Source organism: Lepeophtheirus salmonis, chromosome 9, assembly GCF_016086655.4.
Source record: "Lepeophtheirus salmonis chromosome 9, UVic_Lsal_1.4, whole genome shotgun sequence".
Lineage (NCBI taxonomy): Eukaryota > Metazoa > Arthropoda > Copepoda > Siphonostomatoida > Caligidae > Lepeophtheirus > Lepeophtheirus salmonis.
Window position 1 is genome coordinate 8,258,910 of NC_052139.2, and position 24,473 is coordinate 8,283,382.

The following is a 24,473-nucleotide window of genomic DNA, read 5'->3' on the forward strand; positions in this document are numbered from 1 at the left end:
AAGCGAACAGTCTCTTCTCCCCTTCCGTTATTACATATAAATACAAAGATCCTCTTGCATTTTCTAAACATTCGTGATCTACAACAGGAGACTTCTTCTTTAGTTATAACTTTTTAGATAACACATATCAAAAAGTAAGTTTTTTTCAACTTTTTAGTAAAAAATAAATGTACGTGTGTTTTTCTTTGGTTGGATAATCATTGCAAATAGTTCTCTAAGCCTGTCAAAATATACATTTTTCATCAAATTGATATCATTCCCATTGTCCAAAGTCTAAACTCCCTCAATATAAAAGATACATTGATCCTGGACTTTGTTATTATATGACTCAAAGGCCATGTAGCTTTTATTAATGACTCTTTTTTCTCTTCAAATTAAGGATGTTATGTCCTTCTTTTCAGCACTCAAAATTCTACCAAATGAAAACAATGAAATATTTTTGAAAGTGATAATAACACTTTCAAATGTAAACAATTAAACTACAAGTTGCTAAAATTCAATCGATGCATTTTTCAAAAATCTTTACAAGTGCAAGGAAACCAGATTTTTCGGTGGATTTATTTAAAAATTGCCTTAAATTGTTTAGATGAATGTTGAGACAGAGCTTACTTGATGTTTTTGTATCCAGTATCAATCACGGCCTAGATCCATTCTCGTAAGGAGGAGCAGACTTTTACGAAGTAGCTCCTTGGCATTGTCTCCTTGATTGAGGCAATCAGAGATAACATATGATAACATAAGATCTTTGATTTGTTTGCCTTGGATTGCTTTGGTATTGGGATACGCGTCACATTTGACACCTCCCAATTTTTTCTCAAAAGTGATACTGGATGACATTTGTATTTTAAATCTTATTATCATTCATTTCTATCTAAAAATTATTTTGATAAATGATTTGAAAAGGTCGCAAATTACACTTAAAAATGAACAAATTAATAATTAGTAAGGGATAAAAAGATTCAATAGGCTCTATTTGAAGGGACATAATATCGGGACTAAACAAAGCATGGAATTAAGGCTCCAGACTATAGTTACTATTCTTACTTATCTCAACTAATCTTAATAATTAGTATAATGTGAAGACCATTATTGACCCAAAAATTCGATTAAATAATGGACCAATTATATTTAAGAAGTAAAATAATAAATAAGGAATTGATCCCTTTCTTAATTTTTGTTCAAGATTGTTTTTGTGTTGACAAACTTAATATCTAGTTAGTATAGATTTTCGAAAATTGGAATAGGACTAACTTGAATAAGTTGCTTGAACTAATTTATTTTTTTAGTTATAATTATTATTGTATTCCTTATAACACTTTAGAAGCCATTGCTTAGTTTGAACAGTATTTTTCCCCATCAAAAACTAGTGTAAAATGAAAACATAGAATTATTTTTGATCCATTGTTTTAGAAATGACAAAAACAGCAAATCACTTGCACAATAACTCAGAAACTAAATAAAAGATTGTTATGAATATGTGACAACATTATTTTTAAGGTTGATGCTAACTACAAATGAGGTGAATTAAAAACAAAAAAAAGCCCCATATATGTAATAAGCCGATGACTTTTTAGCCCATATGTGGGTGTAAAATATACAACTTAAAAAATAGCTACCATTTTATTTTTTTTAATTTAGTATAAAATAAAAATAAATATTTTAGTCTTTTCATTACTATAAAAAGGTTGTTTTTGTTTTGCACTATGAAAAGTTTTGAATTGATGTGTACATAACAGTATTAAGAGAGCGTGTTCACGTTTGCAAATTTATATATATATATTTTTAAGCAAGAAAAAATAAGTCTACGAACAACAACTCTTTGGATCATCTTATTAAAATTAAAATTTAGTTTATATTTATTACCTACTGTGCTCACAACACATAAATGAGTTCGATAATATTTATTAGTAGTATTATTATTTAAAGATCATTGATAATAATAATATATAAAATAAATTTAAAAAAGTAAGTGAGACCCCATAAAATTTATTATGTTACATTTGTATAAATATGCCAAAGGCTTATGTATTTATACTGAATAATTATTATTTAATAGATTTTTTAGCTCAATTATGGGCCTCATAATATAATACCGAGGAATATTAACCATAGTCTGGAGCTTTCATTAGAATATGATACTTTAATTATGATTTTCAAATGATCCATCAAAATTATTTATAAATAGAAATGAAAGATAATTTTATTCAAATATATATGTGTTGCACCAATATAAAAATAATCTTGAACAAAATTCAGGAAAAGAGAAAATACACTTTTTTTTCTTTTTTTCATTTACTTTTTGACTCATTTTTGTGGGATGAATTAAGATATCAAAGAATTTTAGTTATAATTTAAAACATTTGTTGGATTTAAAATACTAATCAATACTCTATCAATTTTTTTTTTTTTTTTTTTTTTTTTTTTTTTTTTTTTATTGTGACAATCAAATTTATTTACTTTAAGTGTTACTTGTGGTACTCCCAAAGGTTTATAAAGAATAATTTTTTTTTTATAGAAATAGACGATTTTTGAGAAAAATTTTGAGAAAAATCATTCTAGCTTACTTTTGCGTCAACGAACAAATATTTACGTTAATAAATTGGCAATACTAATAATACATATTAATTATAATAAGAACATTTAAAGCAAGTTTTCGAGAAGTATTCAGATGAAGAGGTACTTACTTTGATTAAATTATATATAAGTTGACTTCACGCATATTTAAGTGAAAGAAAATAGAATATTTTAGGTGAACCACTTTAATTTGAGCTTGTATATGAATAGTAACTAATTGAATACAAATTTATGACTATGATTTTATAAAAAAAATTTTGATGACTATTTTTGTTTTTGTAAAAAACATTTCTTTGGGGACTTTTTTTAATAAAATAAATGCCCTAAATCACTTTTCTTATAAAATACTTTGTTCTTTTTTTTTTTTTTTTTGCTTTTAAAAATAATACACAAATATCAAAAATTAATTTAACAGAAATTTTCCCTCGCAGATTCACTCTGATAACTATTACTATAAAATGTTCTTTAAAAATGCTGATTCATGCAAAAGATTTGGTGACTTATGGCCATATTTGTATTTCCCCATAGAAATTTCATTTAACTATTTCGTTACTAGGCAATTATTGCTCTATACTACAGTTATTTGATGCATTTCAAACCTTGCTTGAACCGAAGTTATCATTTCTTGGATATTATCATATATTTATAGTTAAATGCAAGAGCAATATTAAAAAATATAAATTCCAAAAAGTGCTTGACCTCATTCGAAATGCATTTATTATTTATATGATCCCATTTCCTTAACAAAACGATTTCTTATACTCTGTATCTTTTTTTGTGTGTTGTGTAAAAGAAAGAAAAAAGATGGATTTGTAGGCAAGTTGGAGTTTTTTTCTTTTTTTTTCTTTATTTAATGCTTAAATGACTCTTGAGCATAGCATAAAAAAACAGCATATCGAATCATATTACTCACAACTTACCCATAACGATACAATTTCAACTATATTTTGAACATATTCTATGAATGATTGCCAAGTGAATTTTGTTACCAGGAAGGCATACAATATATCAGTATATCGTACAAGTAACCTAGTCTCTTACAAATGAATGTAAATACATTTTTAAAATGCATGAATATACCACATTTGGAGTCTGTCAAATGTAATCAACATTCATTTAAATATGTTTACTTTTTTTAGTAAGTAAAGTATACGAATATTCAAGATAATTTTTCTTACATTTTAAATTCTTGATGGTATTTAATATACTGAATTTATTGCAACCTTTATCATATCACTCAACCTCTTCCGATAAAAATAGTAGAGTTAAGGTCACAAACAGTTGGTAGTTAGCCAATTCATTTCGACTATGGGACTATTATTTAATAACTGTTGAGAGCATTTTAAATGGAAAAGAAGCAAAAAAATCGACAGTTGACTAAAAATTACACTGTACATTTTTGTATAAGGGAGCCTGGCGTTACTTCGCTGACAAAAAAAGTAGCCTATGTACTTTGTAGTCAGCTGTCGATGCCCTCCTCCGACTTGATGTGTTAATGTTATTTTATAAAATTTTATTTTTAATAAATAAACGAAGCAATAAGTTATGAATACTAATGCTCCGCTTCCAAAAAAAACAAGAATTCAATTTCTTGTTGATATATATTGGTAATTTTAGTATATCTACAAATAAATCACATACGAATACAAATATTGAGCTACGCTTTTAATATGATATTAAATTATAATTAAGTATCGAATAAAATAATATGTAGGATTTTATTATAAGGGAACATGTAATTCCTTTGAAAAATCATAGAAAAATAATATGACAATAATAGTCCTTGAGTATTTAAGAAATAAATAGCTGTTGGTGTGATTGACTTATTTGGCTAAGTACAGGAGGATATCTTTTGGATGAAAAGTTGCGTGATACAATAAAGAAGGTAACGACCTTGGAGTCAACCCCGTGAATATATAAAAAATATGCGTAAATTAAAATTTTGTTAAAAAGTGATATCTGGTTTGCTCTTTATGATTTGAAGGACGAGGAACCCCATGTATGGAGTTCAACATAATCCTTCTTATCTTTTTTTTACTTCCCTTAGTTCCTATCAAACAAACCCCTTCATGGCTTTCCAATATATTATTATAACTAAGTAGTAGTCACGATTTATGACACATTTATGGAAATTTCCACGCCCTTCCCTAATAGACAATATTTCAATTCCCAGAATATAACTCTCTCTTCAGTATTTCTTCGCGCGGGTATCATGTTTGGGATATTTGCAGTTTGAAGAGTTGGGTTGCTCTTGAAAAAAATCTAATATTGATACTCATTAGGAACTTTAAATGAGACAGGCTCCAGCACTAATTGCTTAGAGCATACAACATATATACAGATGTTGTGTACAAGTTGCAACTTGTAAGATCGAATCGTACAGGTTGAAATCAAAAAGGAAGATAAATCATTTTAAATAAAGTATTTACAGTACTTACTAGTATTGCAATAATTGAATATTCTCTGCATTATCCATATATTAATGGTGTAATTTTTGATTATTTCAATACAAATGACTCAAATATAGGCATTCTATAGCACATTGTAAAGCTCAAATGCACAGAGATCAAAATGTAATGAAGGTCTGAATTAATAGTTGGTTACTCAAAGGAGCAATGTTGTAATTAAATATAGGGGGGGCCGCAGGGGGTGGGTTGAAGGGCTTTAGTCTCCCCCACCCTCAAAAAGAAATAAAGATTTTTTGCTTTTTACTAGAAATTTAATATTTGACATTTTTCACAGAACATTGCATTTACTGTGAACAGCTGTGATTCTTGATTTTTTTTTTTTCAAAAGAAATTAATATTGAGAATTTAATTTCTAATTTTTTTTCCAAAAAGTTTAATTTTATGCAAATAGCTATACATTTTTTTTTTTAAATTCGAAAAATTTAATATACGAAAGTTAATTTTTGAATTTTTTTCCGAAAAAACATTAGTATTTTAAGTTTAATTTTTTTGAAATTTTGTCTAAAAAACTTTAGTTTTTTGAAACAGTTGTGGATTTGTAGTTTTTTTTCAAAAAAATTCAAAAAGTAAGTAATATATATATAATCGCATGATCGTCGGACTCCCCTGAAATAATGCATTTATAGATGAATTAATTGCAACTTGAACAACGTTCTATACAAGTTGCGTCTCTTACAGATATTGGAACTTGTACAAAACATGTGTATTTGTTATAGAAGGGGAAAAAAAGGAAAAGTTACGGTATTGCCCTAAGCAATTCGCTTTCCTCCAGTTTATCATGATGCAACACATTGACGGCGTTGCGTTATTATTTCTTTAGTAGTAGTAGTAGTAGTCGTATTTAGAAACTTTTTCTTCTTTTTTTCTTTTTCTTGCCCGACAGACGATATATATATATATATTTCCAAGATATCAACTCCTGTCTTCTCAGTCTGTTTTTTATATTCAGGAAGGAGAGGAAGTCTCTTGGAGTTGCTGCCTTCTTCCAACGATAACCTACTAACTAAAACAGTATTGTTTTATAATTATTTTCCCTTATTAAAGTTATGCTTGGTCATTATACAAAGGATTTAATCAATAATAATATACGACGACAAGATAGTTCATCATCCTCAGCGATTATACACGGAAATTTTCCTCATTCAATTACCACGGTAAAGTGTCAAAGACCTTATGTCTTACTGTCTTACGCATACAGCATATAAGTGTTGTTGCCCTCACTACGACGTTCTTTCATTTAAATTGCTGTATTAAAGAGTTTGTGCCAGTATTCACCGTACTGACAACATTTTGTGAACATTCCCCTAAATACATATTATTGAATGCGCAAAAAACCTTTTTTGTGCTCTCCTAGTGCATATTTTGAAATGCCTCAAATGTAATACTTCTTTCAGGCCACCCCTTTTACTCACACGGAAAATGCAATTCTCGTTCCTACTCTGCTTGCTAGCCGTGCCAACGATACTTAGTTTTGAGCTAAAGCGTCCAGCATATGGATCACCTCTTGATAAGCTTTTTTCATCTCGCTTTCATATTGGAAAACGAAGTCAAAGTCGGTTCGTGTCCAAAAGAGGTATCTTTGATGGATCTTCATCCCAAGGATTCTTAAAAATTCAAAAAGCCCCTCCACTACGACTTGAGGCTCGTCAACATGGAAAAACAACACTGGAATGTTCTGCTAGTGGTAATCCTGCACCAAGGATCACATGGTTTAAAGATGGAAAGCCTCTTATTAAAGAAGTAAGAATACTACACCTCATTTAATAAGTTTGTTTCAAAAATACTAACATCATTTATCTAATCCAGTATCCTGCACAGTTAACGGAGGGAGACTATGGAGAGTTTAGCATCGAATCCCTAAGTGAAACCAAATCCGTCATTAATTTAGATTGTATCTCTGAAAGTGATGCAGGTCTCTACGAATGTGTGGCACACACAGATCAAAAGGAGGCTAAAGTTGGAACCGAAGTTCAAGTCGTTAGTAAGTTTTTCACCCTTGTGTATTTTTACTATTTGGATTACTCGTATTCACTGAATTCATTAGGTTTTGAACCCAATGGTTGCGTTCCAAGAAATTTAATGAATTTTGAAGCATCCAAACCCATAATTTTTCAATGGATGGAGACCTACATGCAAATCCTTGGATTGGAGGCGCACTTAGTATGTCGAAGTGAGGGCCATGAAACTGTACATTGGTATGGTCCTGATGGAGAAATGGTTGACGAGAATAACAAAAAGTTTGTGGTAAGTTTGTTTAAGGCTATATACATATTATTCTATGAGTGTTTTAACACTTCCTTATTTCCGTCCAACAGATTAAAGCAAACGGAGATTTATTGATAAAGGACTTAAACTTTGGGGATATGGGAATGTATCGGTGTATGGCTAAAAATAGCATTGGCGAAGACATGAAGGAAACATTCCTCTATCCTTTAGCTGTAAGGAAATAAAAGAATCAAAAACTTTTTCAAAAAGACAAAAAAATTATAAATCATAAATTATTATTCTCCTCATTATGTTTCTCTTAGCCTGAATCATCCAACACCGCATAATCCACGAAAATAATTTTCTAAAACATCTGTTAATTCTTTGTTTCCTCAACAACAAGAAGACAAAAAATATGGAATATATTTATAAATTACCAAAATTATAACTTTATGATCTCTAATTTTTTTATTGCCGTTTATATACATTAAAAATCTGGTACTTTGTGAAAAAAAAAAAAAAATCTTTTTGAACAACTGATACAAATGAAACTCTAAGTTTAACTCTGTTTTGTTTCTAACAATTGTTCTTAATCTTATTTGTTTCATATTGTACCTCAATTCCTATTCTGTTCCTAGTCATTAATTTATTTGAGGCGCACTAATATTCATTTATTATCTATAGATATAACAAATATTTTTATGTAAGACTCAAAATATAAAAAAGAAATGTAATTGAATCAATTAAATATTAATGAATATCAATATAATAATGTTTTATTTCTTCTTTGTCTCATTGGTCGAATTATCATTCACTTCCTGAACCAATTCAACATAGGGCAAGGTAGCAGCCTCTGTTGGAACGTAGGTGTTTAGAGTAACTGGTTTAAAAGCTGTGGTACATAAATACTCATTTAGTTTTGTTCATGGACTACAAATAGTTATGGGCCCCTAATAGTGTTGAGAATCGGTCTGAATTGAATCTACATTGAATTGGTAATCTTACCAATGACTAAAAAAAAATTCAAAAATCTCTTAGCTACTTTCAGAAAATTCAATTTATTTTGAAAAAAAATGAAAAAAAAAAAAATAGCAACTTGCAGAAAGTTCAATTTTTTGGAAAAAAATTCAAAAATCCAAAAGCTATATACAAAAACACATAGCTACTTTCAGAAAATTTATTTTTTTTGTACAAAAAAAAAGCTTAAAAATAATAAGCTACTTAGAGAAAATAAATTTTAAAAAAAAATATATATTAAATTTATTGGAAAAAAAAATCGAAAATTAAATTTCAAATGTTAAATTTTTGTTACTCTGCCACTTGATTTGCCGGAATGACAAAAAAAATATATCAAAAAGCAAAAATTCCTTAATTTGGGGTGAGAGGGGAGGTTAATACAGCCCTCCATCTGACTCCCTTGTGTACGTTTCTCCCTAACAAATTCAAAAAAGAGTCTCCTCAAATTATTTTCTACAAAAATGACGTGATACCAATTTCTGAAAATCCAAAACTGTACTGAATTAGTTAAACTATATGGATCTTATTAAGACCTAAAATTTCCAAACCGAACCTCAACACTAGTAACACATACTAACTTACCTTCTAATACCGGACAGTCTATCCCACATTCCCTCCAAACTGTGTTCAATGATGTAACTATGTAGTTTAATCAATAATTAATTGATATAATGGAATAACTCACCTAATGGCTTTGCCTCCTTGTCAAGAGATGTCGGGCAAAATAGTTTGGAAGCAAACTCTCCATTTGGCAAGAAACCATTCATGGCAGGCACACAGGTATGCCACATTTTATCCCCATATTGGTATGGAAATATACAGGAGGACGTGTTTAATTTATCTTGGCAACCTGTGTTAGGTTTTAAAGAAAAAAAATTAAACTGAGATTTAATTTCACTCGTAATTGTACTGTAGTTTTTAAAAAAAGAAGTAGATAATTAATCATGTTCAGAACATGAGTTTGAAGGAAATTCAATATCATCACAGCCCCATGCTCTTCTTTTCTTTTTTTAAAAGTTTTCACGTCAACTTCCACGTGCATTTCATTCTTGGTTGGAAATTTTTCCTCCAAGGAACAAGTTGTCACGCTTTATTCTTATCTTTTAAACAAAGATGATGAAATATGAGGTCTTATAGAAAGTACTCAAATCTATCTACATATCTACATCCCGCCCATGTTCTAAGAAACATGTTGTAGTAGAACGTATCTTCAGGGATAAGGTGAACATATTTTGATTTCAAAAGGCAGTTAACCCGATCAGTGTTAATTTTAAGAGTTTAGGGAGGTTGTTTATAGATTGATGTGTGTTTTTTTTCCTTCTTAAGTATTCAATGCAGGGGGCAGAGAGTAATCTATTGGGGAATTGAGCCCCAATAATTTTTAAACTAATATTATTTGTTGTCTTTAATAATAGAGGTTACCCATATCTATGGGTTGTAACTTTTAAGCATTTTTGGTATGAAAAAACAAAAAATACCGAAAATTAACATCGTAATCCTGACCATTTGTAGAATTTTTAATAGGAAAGCAGCTTTGCCGGATATGTTGGGGGAGGGTGTAAGAAGCACTAAACTTTTTATACTGATCTTTGTCAAGAGGTATGTCGTCTATCCAAATTGTCAACAAGTAACTTTCTGTTTTATTTTTTATACTCACAAGGATTATGACAATTTTCACATCCCTGATTTGTTTCAGATAGAGAGATTAATAATAACAGCTTAAGAAAATAGTTTCCCAACAACAACAAAATAACTACCAGGCTAAAAAAGGCTTATGGAATACACCCCTATCAATATTCTCTCAAATAAGATCCCCAATAAAAAACCCGTGATTAGAGGACTAAGGAGGGACATGTCCTACACGAATGCTGCGCTGTTTACTTCATTATCACCAATAATCATGATTTATATTTGGCTAATTTACTTATTCACTTCTCTTGTACATATAATATTTTATTGAATACGGAATTTGAACACGTGTTTTTGTAAGAAGATTAATTATTACTAACAGTTAAGTTTAAATGAGTATGCTAAAAAAAATTCTTTATAGCAGTCAGATGATACAAAGATTCTGAGTCTAGTATATAAATAATATTAAACGCTCATGTTCTATTGGTATAAGGCATTGTATTGACTCCATAATGAATAGGTAAGTAGACTGATTTAATCCAAATAAGGATAAAAAAGTGGCCTTTTTATTTTTTTACAGGATGTGTAAAATAATTTACTCATCAAAAATTTGTGGTCTCATAATGAATTTCTTACTTGATTTTCCAGGAACAAATCACTCCACATGATATATTTTTTCCCTTATGGACATTTGACTAAATAAAGAACTCAGAACAGCATGATCATTTTTGTAGATTTGTATATCTGTTATCATTATTCTTGAGGCCAGAACATCTTGGAATAAAGTCAGTAAGCTCAAAGATAATGGAAAGTAACCATGATGATTGGTTGGGAAGTTATAACTTATTGGACTCAGAATAAAATTTATGATCGACATCAGTATAATTTCTGCTTGGTTTTTTGAATATTTTTGAAACACAAATCCAAAAATTAAAATTTTTGAAAAAAAAAAATTCTAAAATTAAAATAAAAAACATAAAATTTCCCAATTTTTTTTTTTCAATCCTCAACTATTCTCAAAATATAAAATTTTTTCAAAATAAAATTCCAAAATACACAACTATTCACAAAAAATCAATTTTTTTAAAATTAAATTTAAAATTCCACAACTATTTACAAAAAATGATTATTTTTGGAAAAAAAAATTAATATAAAATTTTTTCAATGTCCATATCTATTTTCAAAAATTAAACTTTAGGATTTTTTTTTTCAAAACTCCACAGTTGTTCACAAAAAAATTGGAACAACAATTTTGTATATTAAATTTTTTGAAAAGAAATTTCAAAAATTATATTTTTAGATTTTTTCTTTTTTAATTGGAGGGTTGCTACAGCTGTTATAGCCCACCTCCTGATTAGTGTTTATTTCCTCTCGCCCGCTAAGCTGGTCTTCCTCCAAACATTCTTTAAATTGTCAAGCTGACCACGTTCATTTTTGAGTTTATTTTCTTTCAATATAACGACATGTCATATTTTTTGTAACCCTATATATAACCACTTGAAGATCTATGGAAAATTTATTTTTCTCCGCTGAAGAATAATTCATTTTTAGTACATTTTGATGTTTGATTTTTAATAAAAAGCCATGGGAATATGAGATTCAAAGAAATATTTATCGAAATAAGGATATTCATTAATTCCTAATGAGAATGTAATCTGATATCTCGTTAGATTATAAATATGTAAATCCCTTCATTATTTATATAACACATATGTAAATTAATATTAGACATTCCTCGCTATGTTATGTAGAAACCATTGAATAAATTCTCCAAAAAAAATTACCTATTCAGGCCCGTTTGCAAGGGGTGGGCTGGAGGAACCTCTCCCCCCACAAAAAAAGTTAATCAAATAATTGATGTTATTTTACCTGAAAAATTTAATATTTGAACCTTATTTCTGGAATTTTTTTTATAAAAAATTTAAATTTTATTTAACAGCAGTGTATTTTTTTTTTTTTTTCTAAAAAAATATTTTTATTTTAAAAAACGTTGGATTTTTGAATTTTTTTGTCCAAAAAGTTAAGTTTTTTTAAACAGCAGTGGATTTTTGAAACGGTTTTCCAAAAAAAAAAATTTTTCAAAATTTGTTTTCCTAACAGATTAACACTTGAAATTTAATTGATGAAATTTTTTTCGATATAATTCAATTTTCTGTAAATATAAAGTTATGTATTTATGAATTTTTTTTTTTTCATAAAAACTCCAAAAATCGATTTAGAATGTTAATCTCAAGACCAAAATTTAATCCTTTTCAAACCGTGGATCAATTTTTTCGGTCTCAATATATAGACTACTTTTCTTTTTTTTGCTCTAAATACCTATTTTGTCCCCTTTCCTCATTCATGAGTAGGAAGGTATCTGTGTCAAAAAAAAAAAAACTAAATTTAGAGATTAAAAATTAGGAAAAACAGTTAATCTAGATGCTCTTCTTTTTTTTTTTTTTTCCTTAGTTAGCATGTCTTTGGGTTGTTAACATTTCCCTCTAAAAGAAGAATTCCTACCTATCTTTGGTGTAAATTGATGTAAAAAGGCATAATAAAATATATGTCTATATGAATTCAAATATAGTTTGAGAGAATATTTTCCTTGCACTAATGCTTTTTTAAATGTAGAAAATCCCCTCCTAATAGCAGTAATTCATTTTTCTCCCTCAAAAATCATATTACATGCAGCTGATATTAGCATAAGTCATAATTAAGTAATACCCTTTGTCTCGCTCCCACTTTTTCCTCTCCCTCTAACATAAACCCAATTTCTATTTATAATTTGTTCAAGTTTGATGTATGCGACACATTCAGCTTATATGACGTTATTGTGCCGATTAACACACTTTTAAACACACATGAGGTCATCCATCAACCCTTCATATATAGAATTGATCTATATCGAATTTAAAAGGAGACTGAACCAGATCGATTTTTCTTTGAGATCGGTCCTGTCCAAACTTATACAAAGGATCCAATTATGGATATAATTATTTTGCTCATTTTGTTAATTTGACTGTACCTACTTTTAAAATGGCGCAATGTCATTTAGTTGGATGAAATTAAATGATTCTATCAATTAATATCGAATCATTATTGCTACAAAAATGACAACCAACTCAATATTGCTTCTGACTCTGTTCAAGACAAAAAAAAATTTTTTTTTTTTTCAATGAAAGATCATTGTAAAGTCAATTGAATTGAAATTGATTGTTATTAAAAACATTTTCAGATATGTGGTCTATTAACACAAAAATAGGATAGAATTATGTCCCTCTTAAAATGGAATTGAATTACATTTGTATTTTTCGACGAATTACAATCAATTTTTATCAACAAATCATATATATAAACCCTTTGAAGGCACCACAAATGGTACCTAAAGTAGCCCAAATTCATTCTCACAATAAAATAATGTTAAATTTTATATATGTATATATTTTTTTCTTTGAATGGTAATATCAAGATTACTATAAGTTTTGTAAGTCTAATAAAGGTTTTAAAATATAGCTAAACACCTTGGCCATCGTAACTTATCCCAAAGTTTTGAATGCAGAGCTTATAATTGACTTAAATATGTCAATGAAATATTGGAGAGTATGTATATAGGGAGTGAAAAAAATAAATTAGGATTTTCTCTATTTCTTGATTTTGTTCAAGACTTCTTTTATGTTGAACACATAATAAATATAATTTAAGCGTCAAATATTGCCTAGTCAGATTTTGAACCTAAAAGGTTTTCGCATATTTTATGATCTGAATCGAATCAACTGATTCTGAAAGTTTATCAGAAATGTATGGATTGTTTCAATTGTTCAAAACTGGAAATTATTTCTAACTTTTAGTACTAAAATTACAATAATTTCATATGAATAATTATAATTGATAAAAAATCAAAAAAGGAAATGTTTGCAAATAAAAAAAATATATAGATGAGAAATTGAACTACTTTGATAATTTAATTAAAGATTTAGTAATTTTTGTCTGGACAAAAATGTAAATAAATCAATATTTCGTCTTGTTCTATTTTTTCCTTTCAATCTTTTCACTCATTCAAAACACAGTTGATATGTACTTCAAAAGCATTGACATTTAATTGTTCTTGTAATGTAGAATGAAAATCATTTAAGTTTATTTATCGCTAACATTTTTCAAATTGAGCCAAACGTAGAACGCTTTATGTAGTTTCGTGGTATTCCTTAATTATACTGCCTAGTCCAGTCTTAGGACTGGTTCTTTCAGTATAGAGTGACTGTTAGTACTAGAACTGATTAAAAAAGGAAGAAATAAAGTTGATTAACATCATCAGGGGCATAAATGGACCGGACTGAGGCTGAACTGAACAGAACTTCAGTTCTCAGTGCTAAACAAGGATGGACACAAAACATGCTTTATGTGTCCGAGACAAGTTGAATAGTTTGTCCTTTCTTTTTAGGTTCCAGTTGCAGTTTCATCAGACTAAGGTAGAAACAAAGCTATAAGACAAAGTAACAAAAGGTGCCTAATAACTTGAGTCGACTTCTTTGGCTATGTAAAAATTTTCCCCCCGCACGACTTTGCTTTTAAGGTTCATCAAAAAAAGTAACTTTATTCATTTTACTTATACCGTATGCAATTTTGTCTAACCTTTCCATAGTTCACCTTGAAATAATTCAATTAATTGAGTAATTCATGACATCCCCAGCAAAAGTATTACCTTTGCCAACTACAATTGCAGAAAAATTAATCACATGATCATCGTTTCCCAACTTGGCTTATAACTTTTGAGTACCACTAAAAGATTAAAAATCTGTGGTGGGAGTAGGAGTTCCCAGTTCTGATTCCACTATCTTGAATTTACAAAATTAAAGTTCAACCGTATCCATACTAATAAAGGAATGTATTTCTGCCTGTCAAGGGCTCATTTTGAACAATGGGCGTTTGTAGTTAAAGTTCATCGCCGCAAATTTAAAAGAAGACAAAGAAAAGGGCAGCAAATATATTTAGTTTTGTAAATCTTTAGCTCTTTTGAGTGTGTAAGTGGCTTTGCTGTTTGCAATCTGGACAGTATTTTTTAAATTTTCCATGCTGTTATAATTATTCTTTCATTAAAATATAAGACTAAGTGTTCAGTAACTAAGGGAGAAGTTAACACCACGACGACCGATTAAATAATGAAAAAAAAAAAAAAAGAGTACACACAACACCCGTTTTTCTTTTTCTAATTTTTAAAAGTAGTTTTTTCATTAAAGGCTACTTAACTCTACTAATGAGAGTAAAATTAGAATAATAATATTAGAGAAAATGAACGCATTAACAAAACCTTTTAATTTAAATCATTTTTTCGTACAAGTTATTTTAAATGTAACAGCGTCTTAAAGTTCTCGCACTCTGGAATCTGTTTTCCAAAAATATTCTTTTAGGCTATACGTTGAGTTGAGATAACATGTAGGGGATTTAATAAGAGTTTCAATTCAGCCGTAACATATGTCTTGCAATAGCCTTCTCTTCGCTCTCTTTATTATATTTCAAACTCCTTAACTCTAGTTATACGGAACACTGGTCTTGTATGGATGCAAGACCAAAATGGATAAATAATTTGTGTTGTCCTCAGAAAACGTTTCTGTGTGGACGGAACCAGGGACTATTATAGTAAATCAGTAAATTGTGGATTTTCGTTTAAAAATTAATTGTAGTATTTAATTATGAATTGATATTTATGCTTCAAACCATACCTTTGTGACGAAGCATTGTATAAAAAAATACGTCTCATGGAAATCCCTTCTGCCAAAGACTCTGAAAATATATTTTTGAAAGTATAGTGAATATAAGCAGAATTGAATAGTTTATAATATATATCCAAGAAGTACATAGTAAAGAACATATTGATATATATATATATATTTTTTAAATTTGACAATACTTTAATACATAGAAGTCTAAATCAGGGAGAGCTACAATTGTAAATTGTAAAAAAGTTATTTATATATTATATGTTATATTTATATATTATAGGTTATTTAAAAAAGTTTGCTCATGGGTGCTTATTCATGTGCTGCTAAAATACTTGTGCATGTGAATATTTAAAAAAATACATTAACTGTAGTGATGAAAATAGTATGCATTTTAGACAAGTTAAAAAAGAGAAACCGAAAATAAACATGATAACCCTAACAATATGAAGAATGTTTTTAGGAGAGTAGCTACAATCAGCTGTGACAAGCGAGAGAAGGAGATAAACAAACACATATTACTCCAATAACGATCCTAAATTCTCGTTTATTAATTCAAAGTTTATTATGATACTATCAATACGAAGTATTATGCTTAGAGATGTAGATATTGGCTAAATTGAGGTGAGTGTTGAAATCCATCCGAGAGAATGTCATGCAAAATATGGTAATATTGAAATTAAAATACCACATTTCTGCTGACTGAGATCACTCACGTTGTTACCGTTATTGTATCACGCAACCTTTCATTTGAAAAGAAGTTCAGAAAAATGTCAAAATCAGTTCAATTTATACTTCAAAACCCAGGCTTGGTCCTATTTACACATTTGTGTTCATTTCCCCCAAAAAAGTTTAAGTGTTCATTTGTTCATTTTTGTAGTTAAGTATATATATATATTTATAGTGAAAAGTTTAATTTTCAAATTGTTAATATAGTCAATAATGAAATGAAACAAATATATATATATAACAAATTGAATCATTACTAATCTTACCAACATACATTTTGCTTTGACTCTCAGTAAGATCGTAACAGTTGCACTTTAAGTTTGGTTTTTTTTTTAGCTAAAATTTATAATTTTTTTAAAGAATAGGAGCCCCACTCATTATAAAACTGGCTCTGAATTTAGCATTACTGAATTTACAGTTTTACTTGTATGTGTCTCCTTGGTATAAATATATTTTATGTGTTCATCGTTTTTTAGAATCAGTGTTTACAATAAGCTCTTTAAAAATAGTTCTTGATTCATTTTATTTCTTCATACTTTATTGTTTCTCTATTCTCTTGTGTGTTCCATAAATGTATAAGTTAGTATACACTACAGTAATCTAAGGTTAACAAAAATACAAGGTTAGACCATCGTGTAATCTGGCTTGCTAGAATTTTCAATTTGATGTATTCTACCGACTGTTGGGCAAGATGACTATGTTGACAAAACACGCAATGTAATACTAATATTAACTCAATATTAAAAAGCGTGGTGGAAGTCAAACATCAGGCGTACACGTGTTATGGTATTATATTTCAGTAACCGATTAATTATCAAAATTGGGCAAAATTTAAAATTTGAACATAGAATTCAAAACCCACTGATTTTATCTTTATTGAAAACAAAAAACAAGTATTAAAGGTATCACTTGTATGTATTTTTTTTTTTTCAAGGGTATGAATATTTTTACGCATTAATGAATCCTTAGAATACGATGTCCAGGAAGATTTGATAAATTTGACTTTTTCACGAAGCATAATTATTTTCATTTATGTTACTTTTAGGTCGATGTGAATAAACATTGAATACCATATGCTCAAATTTTAAATTCCTGGATTGTAAAATATCAAATAGTTCATTGCTTAGATTTTTATCATTACCTTGACCCTCAAGTTTCTTAATTGCTTAACTAAACAAAATACTACGTACTATCGTTTTATTTTTTTTTTTGACTTGTTATGATATATTTTTACCACAAATCTGATTTCCTTCAATTTCACCTTAACCGTTGCTTAATATCATACTATTGGTGGGATAAACATACTAAATCGAATTATTTTAATGTCGGAATAATTTAAATATTAGAAACAAGAACATATAACGAGGATTTCAAATATTTGTAAAGTAAATTCAAACCCTGCATTTCATGTAGAACCTTATCAATTTCTTAGAGTAGAAACGGAATACGGAATACGTGGAGTGTACGTTTTGAGTTCACATGATATTAATTAATAGTACCATTGTACATAAATACATGTTTTGACATATGAATTTGTATTCGGCTAACACACTTTACAGCACGTTTAAAGGTTTTTTTTAATACGAATAAATATTACATTGAACACATGGGTACCAATTGGAGATTTATGGCTCTGCACTTTTTGAAGATAAAAAATATCTATGAAAAGTTGTATAAATATGGTACGTCATTTTTACAAAATTATACGCTATTATCACGGCTTTCGTTTTTTTAAATTAATGAAAATATCGTTTTATTTTCCTTTCCGCTGTTTTAATCAATTATCATAAGTTGACTCTTGTCACAGTATTACCTCACTAACAGAAAAATGGCCTATGTATTGTGTTATCAGCTGTCCATCCCCTCCTCTATTTTGATATGTCATGGCTATTTCATAATGTATTCTTTTTGAAAAATAAACGAAGTAATAAGCTGTTTTATACTTATACTCCGTTTTCAAAAGAACAGGAATACAATTTCTTGTTGATCCCTTGTCGTATTTATTTAATATATTTATTGGTCATTTTATTATTTCTATAAAAAAAATTGGCTATTTCTTCATAGAAATAATATAATAAATACCCTTATAATAGAATAATATTACATAGCAATATCATAAAACTGTATGGAATAAAATACTATATAGATTTTAATATTTTTTTTTTTTTTTAAATGGTGAAGAAATAATATGAGAGTGATAGTTTGGGAGTATATAAAAGATAAAATGTAGTTGATATTATTGACTTACTTGCCTAACTACCAGATGGCTTTGGATTTTTTTTGTTTCAGTTTTAAGGAAAGGTTACTTGATACAATAAAGGTAAGGACGTGATATATATCCATTTATATTATTTTGTATGTATTGGCCATGTTATTATTCCTATGAATATATTTTGGCTATCGAATAGAAATGTATGCCTACAGTTTTAATAAAATGTTATTAGGCAATATATGTAATTCATTTTAGAAACTGTGGAGAAATAATATGACAATTATAGTATGGGATGTACTTAAAGATAAATTAGTATAGTTGACTTCTTTGGCCAACTACCAGATGATTTTAGACATTTTTTTTCTTTTTAGATGAAAGGCTGTGTGACATAATAAAGGTCACAGCGTGTTGTACAATTTAAAGCAATTACCTCTACTTACTTAAAAACTCAAAAAAGTATAACATAGGATTTTGATTGTTTAATTAGTTTAAATGAATCAAGAGCCTTTGTTAGCAATTGGTGGGATTTCATACTTAGTCATTGATGCTTATTTTGATAAAATTATCAATTCAATATATATAATAATTAATAACTATTATCTAAATAGTAATTAAAAGTTTGTAAGAAGAAATATACAAAAGGCTACTACCATATGTTTTGATTTTTTTCAATTTTTTCCTTTCCCTTTTGACACTTGAGGTTGACAGTCAATAAAAAGCTAGTCGCATAAAGGAGAATTATAATTTATTTATTTATTGGGGAAACCTTTGAATGCGTGAAGGTATGAATTTGAATTCAATTATCGAAACAGAAGGAGGGAGGGGAGAGAGGAGAAGAGAAGGAGCTGGGTAGAAAGACATTTAATTCATAGTCATTTGGATGGATTTTTCATACGAAGCATTCAGATTGGTGGATTCACATCCGCCCATCGTTCTGGTTCCTGTGACTTCATATTTTTCAATTTGGATATCCTAGCCACACGTCTTCTGAATTTATCTTCAATAGACTTCTATTGGAATATCTGAACGTCGTAGCAATTCCCCAAATTAATGAGTGGGAAATCTTCTTCTAAACAACTAAATAACTTGTTACCATATTGGGACATTCCTTTATTGAATATCAAGAAACTCCAAACAAATAAATTAATTACAGATAATTACTAAATGTTTTCCATAAAAGCTCATTATAAGTTGTTTGATTGATTACAATAGTAAAGTGTAGCAAAATATGAATACGATTGTTATAGTATTGATTGGACAATATCAACTAAATCTTTGTATGACATAACTCAATTTTCTGATGTCCAAATCTGAAACAACCATTTTTCTACCAAGGATCATGTACACTATGATTTTACCACGAAACGATATTAACTCCCAACAATGTTCTCAGCATCCTTTTCATCACCATCATCTGTCAGTGTATATTATGGAAATATTATGTCAGCCTCCCAATATGTCCATAGTCTAAGCCCCTGTTCTGTGAATATTTTCGAATATTTTCGTATCTCGATTTGAGATACCTTTAAAGTATATTTTCATTTTGAACATTGAGTCGATCTAAAAAACAACTCATTTGCCAAATTGTTCTGACACACACACACGTCATACATTCCAAGTTCATATATTTTAGGACAATAAATAAAATAATGTAAATGTCCTGTTTAAAGAATATAATTCATGCAAAGTCTTTCCGACTTTAAGTTAATAGAGCATCACAATGTTGTTGTTGTTGTTGTTTTTTTTGTTTCCCTGGCTTAAGATTTATGTAGTTCATTAATAAGGAGGTCTATAACCTAAAATGAATGACTCATCTGCAAAAACTGTCCATATTTTTTGTCTTTTTGGGAAAATAAGAATGAATATAATTCAAATACGATGTGATTTGTTGCCAGATATTCAAAATATTTTAATTATTATGTATGTATGACTAAGAAATTATTCAATATATTTATCAATAGAGCGTTTACATGTGAAGTCAGTATTATTGATGTCACCCATATTGGAAGCCAGATCAAATAAATTTTATAAAAGTAAATTCTCTTTTTCATTCAAAATAATCGTGTTTTTGGATATTAAAAATAAAAGGACTTAAGCATTACTGTCTAACAAAAATTTATCTTCTTAAATATTATAATTAATCAATCTAGAATTATTATGATATATATCAGACCCAAATATGTATTAAAATACATTTTTATTTGCATCGTAAAGACAATATATTAACTATTAGCCCGTGCGCCATAACGAAGCTTACACTGAAGATTGTTTTTCAAAATTTATAAAACCATTTGGTGAAGACAGTGAGAACAAAATTAAGTTTGTTTACAGTGAATTATAGCTGAAATGAATATTTTTTATTCAACATGGCCTCTATTAGCCTCAATGAAGGCTTCCACTTTTACCTAAAGACCATATAAACCTTACGGATGTAGTCTTCTGACAAGTCAACACATGAGGCCTTGATTGCGGATTCCAAAGATATCACAGACCCGTGAGGCTTGTTGCAGGTAGTTCCTACGACCTTTTTCTGAATTGAATATTCCAGAGAATTAAGATTGAGGGAGCTGGGAGGCTACACGTTCTTGGACTCATTCAAAGGAAGCTTGGCTGTAGAAAACCTCTTTTCCTTTGTTGCCGTTGTAATGAAATGTTTCTTCTTCTTGATTTTGCTTCAAAGTTAATTTTAATAACCTTAGGATCGTATCCTCACTCACATTCATCACCTTGGTCATACTGCAAGTGTTTCTCACTTGATTTCTAGTAAAGGGGTTTATGACACTCATAATTATTACCATTTTTCTTACTGTTCGTTTCCGACCTTGCCCAGACTTTCTGGTGACAGTTTATTGGGTTTCAAATCGCTTTTTATTGCCATACACGGACGTTCGCCTAATTCTGAGGTTATTGGCAATTTCAGTTGAGGTCCTCTGGTGCAAAAGTATTTCCAGTTCAAGAATTGTTTTGGCTTCCATTTTGTCGTCTTTGGAGATACAGCCATTATTTATAAATAAAAAAATTGCAAATTATTCTTGGATTATAATGCAATCTCACTTTTATAATAATTCATACAAAACTTGAGCTGTAAGCATTTCTTTAAGTGTACATTTAAAGATGACGCATGGAATAAATTTGCAAGGGTTATATATTTTTCTCGAAATATCATACTTTTCTCACCCTAATGGATTCAATAAAAAGTAATTGTAAAAATCTTGCCATTTCATAGGGACTTTCAGTACCTATATTATATTCACATATCACTGTGTTTCTTTGGCTTCCATGAGTATTACATGATTATAATACAATTGTTATATCTTTTTCATTTTAAAAGCCATTAGATCATGTTTCTTTGAGATATTTCAGAAATTTGAAAACTATATTTAATAAATATATCAATTATTTCGTAGAATTGTATTAAATACGACTATAAAGTATGCCAATTTTTGAAGGTGACAATCTGCAAAAGTCTTTATTAATATTTTCGAAAGCTTTTATAGTTGTTCTACAGTTTTTGAAGACAGAACATCTAAGTATAAAGTAATAACTAGGGCGTGTACTCATACAAAACGCAAGTAACACCGATGATTTGTTAGAGTTATACTTATAAGCAGTGAAGAAAATCCGGTGTATTTTTAGCTGGCTCTTTTTTTGGAATTGGTAATCTGAAAAATGAGTTTTCTTTTCCTTAGCAGTTGTCATTATTATTTAATTCCTCTGTAGTGAACATTCTTTCCTAAATAGTTACAATTATATTCAAAGCTTGAACATTATTATGCACGTATAAAAGCGTAACCTTGAGGATTTTTTGCGGAGTTGTAATTGTAAGTCCTTGTTGGAATCAGAATATAATTGGGTATCGACATCCGACATTCTAGTAAATTTCCTTGTTTGGCTATATCCTTTTCTCCTTCCTCCCTTGTCACAGCTGATTATAACCGATCCAATGTAACGTACTGACAACTAAGCTGCTCCCCTTCAAAACATTCTTCTAATCATCAGGGTTACCTTGCTAATTGTCGTTGTTGTTTTTTTAAATGCACATTCTACACTTGATTTTCATCACACCTTGTAAGTGTAAGTCATTGCTGGACTTAAAGTCGAATTGAGGTTTAAAACAGAGTAGCTCCTGCCTAGCTCCACTCTATATATATATAGAGTGGGATTTGTATTTATTTTCATCATCTACTACCTGCTCGCAGCTAATCTAATAAGTCATCATCACAGCTAGGCTGCTCTTTTTCAAATAATTCTTCAAACTATAAGGATTACAATTTAATTTTTCGGTTTCTTCTTTTTTGAGGTACCGACAGGTCATATTTATTTGGTTATTGGAAAAAACATTGAAAAATGTATTTGTTTTAAAAGATTAAATTTTTCGGAAAAAAATTTCAAAAGCTAAGTTTCTTATATTAAATTTTTTGAAATCCTTAATTTGGGGAGAGCTACAGCCCCTCCAGCCCACCCCTTTTCACCGCTCCTGTATAATACCCTTTTGCGTTAATAATACGTAGAGTAAGCTGCTTCAAATCAAGAGGTAACTTATGAAAACAGTTGAAAAGAAAATGCCACAGATATAAAAAACATAGAGTGAGGAAGTAAGGAAGAATTTGACGCCGTCATAGTTGAACAAAACAATCAAATTATCGTAGTAATAAATAGGTATGTTAATAACATATATAGAGGGCGCTACAAATATTTTTATGTTGGATCCCCACTGTATTTTAAAAATGATAATATTTTTCTTAATGGAACTCTTCAGTTTTTAGAGGTATAGAATGTGATAAATGTATATATAACTACACAGTTCATTATTTTAGTCAATGAAACGTTCGGCTTCAAAAAAAAATCCTTGCTTTTGCCCAGTAAAATATTTATTTTATCTCTATGAAAATATACAGTCTCATATGTTCTTTTCTTACTTCAAGAGGCTCGACGTGAACAATGTTTTTATAACATTATTAGTCGGTAACGATTTTCAGTTATCACTAAAAAATGTACTTGGATAACTGATTATGTTTGTGCAGAGGCGTCCGCTGGAGGACGCCTGGAGGGGGCCGCAGCCACTACCCCCAACCAAAAAAAAAAAAAAAATAAGAATTTTTTTTGAAAAAATTTAATAATTGATATTCTTTTTCAAAAAATTTAATAATTGAAATTTATTTTAATTTTTCAATTAAATTTTTTTTCTGAATAGTTATGGATTTTAGAAATAGTTCTCCGAAAAATTTTATAGTACAATTTTTTTTTTTTTTTTATATTTTAAATTTTTTCTAGATTTTAACAATTTGTCTTCGAAAAATTATTTATTTTAAACTAATTTTTTGAAAAATTTTCTGGATTTTTGAACTTTTTTCCGAAAAAATTTATATTTTGAATTTAGTTTTATTGATTAGCTGCGAATTTCTGAAATTTTTTCCAAAATTTAATATTTTAAAAAAAATTTCGAAAAGTTTAATTTGTCAACTTTATTTTTCAAAAATTTGCAATTTTTGATTTTTTTTTCAAAACAACCCCTTCCTCCCACCCAAAAAAAAAATGTATATATATAATCCTGCGCGGAAGCCCCTGTATTGGGACCCCAATTATAGGAATATAAATTGAAAAACCTAAATATAGATTTTTATAAATAAGGAATCAACGGAAAAATAAAAAATTAAGTGACTATATTTTTTACTTATTATGTATTACATTTACCCAAACAAATGCACCCAATGACGTCACTATAAAGAGTTACAAAATAAATCTGCTGTTTTTTCCCAACAATTACCTTGTTCCTTAGTTTTGTTCGAGTAACATTCGACGTCATTAGATACTAAATGTTACAATTAGATATATTTATTTTTTTAGACATCGGATGTATCATTAGTCGTTGAAAACTTTGAGCTTTCTCTTTCAATTTTATTTAATGAATAAAAATATTTTTTCGCATCTCTCATCAATTTT

At 28.9% G+C, this 24,473-nt stretch overlaps 2 protein-coding genes across 9 annotated transcripts in view; one reads left to right on the forward strand and one right to left on the reverse strand.

The window, feature by feature from the left end:
• On the forward strand, positions 1-8,011 carry ImpL2 (Ecdysone-inducible gene L2). Of its 5 annotated transcripts, none has more exons than XM_071890959.1 (6): positions 1-134; positions 6,437-6,782; positions 6,849-7,023; positions 7,087-7,286; positions 7,358-7,480; positions 7,571-8,011. In XM_071890959.1, exons 2-6 carry the CDS (start codon positions 6,462-6,464, stop codon positions 7,592-7,594), a joined length of 843 nt encoding a protein of 280 aa, XP_071747060.1. In that variant the 5' UTR covers positions 1-134; positions 6,437-6,461; the 3' UTR covers positions 7,595-8,011. The 5 variants fall into 5 exon arrangements, with proteins under 5 accessions (XP_071747060.1, XP_071747062.1, XP_040575443.1 ...); XM_071890961.1 differs by having other exon boundaries at positions 16-134; positions 6,861-7,023; XM_040719509.2 differs by lacking the exon at positions 1-134 and adding an exon at positions 1,821-1,965.
• LOC121124355 (uncharacterized) overlaps positions 7,904-24,473 on the reverse strand; it is a 20,796-nt gene continuing 4,226 nt past the window's right edge. For 3 of the 4 annotated variants that reach the window (XM_071890962.1, XM_071890964.1, XM_071890963.1), the window contains exons 4-6: positions 8,950-9,114; positions 8,847-8,903; positions 7,904-8,139 (exon numbers count right to left, since the gene is read on the reverse strand). In XM_071890962.1, coding sequence (XP_071747063.1) covers positions 8,024-8,139; positions 8,847-8,903; positions 8,950-9,114 — 338 coding nt within the window. In that variant the 3' untranslated portion in view covers positions 7,904-8,023. The remainder of the gene's footprint in view (positions 8,140-8,846; positions 8,904-8,949; positions 9,115-24,473) is intronic. The other variant, XM_071890965.1, reaches the window with a different exon arrangement.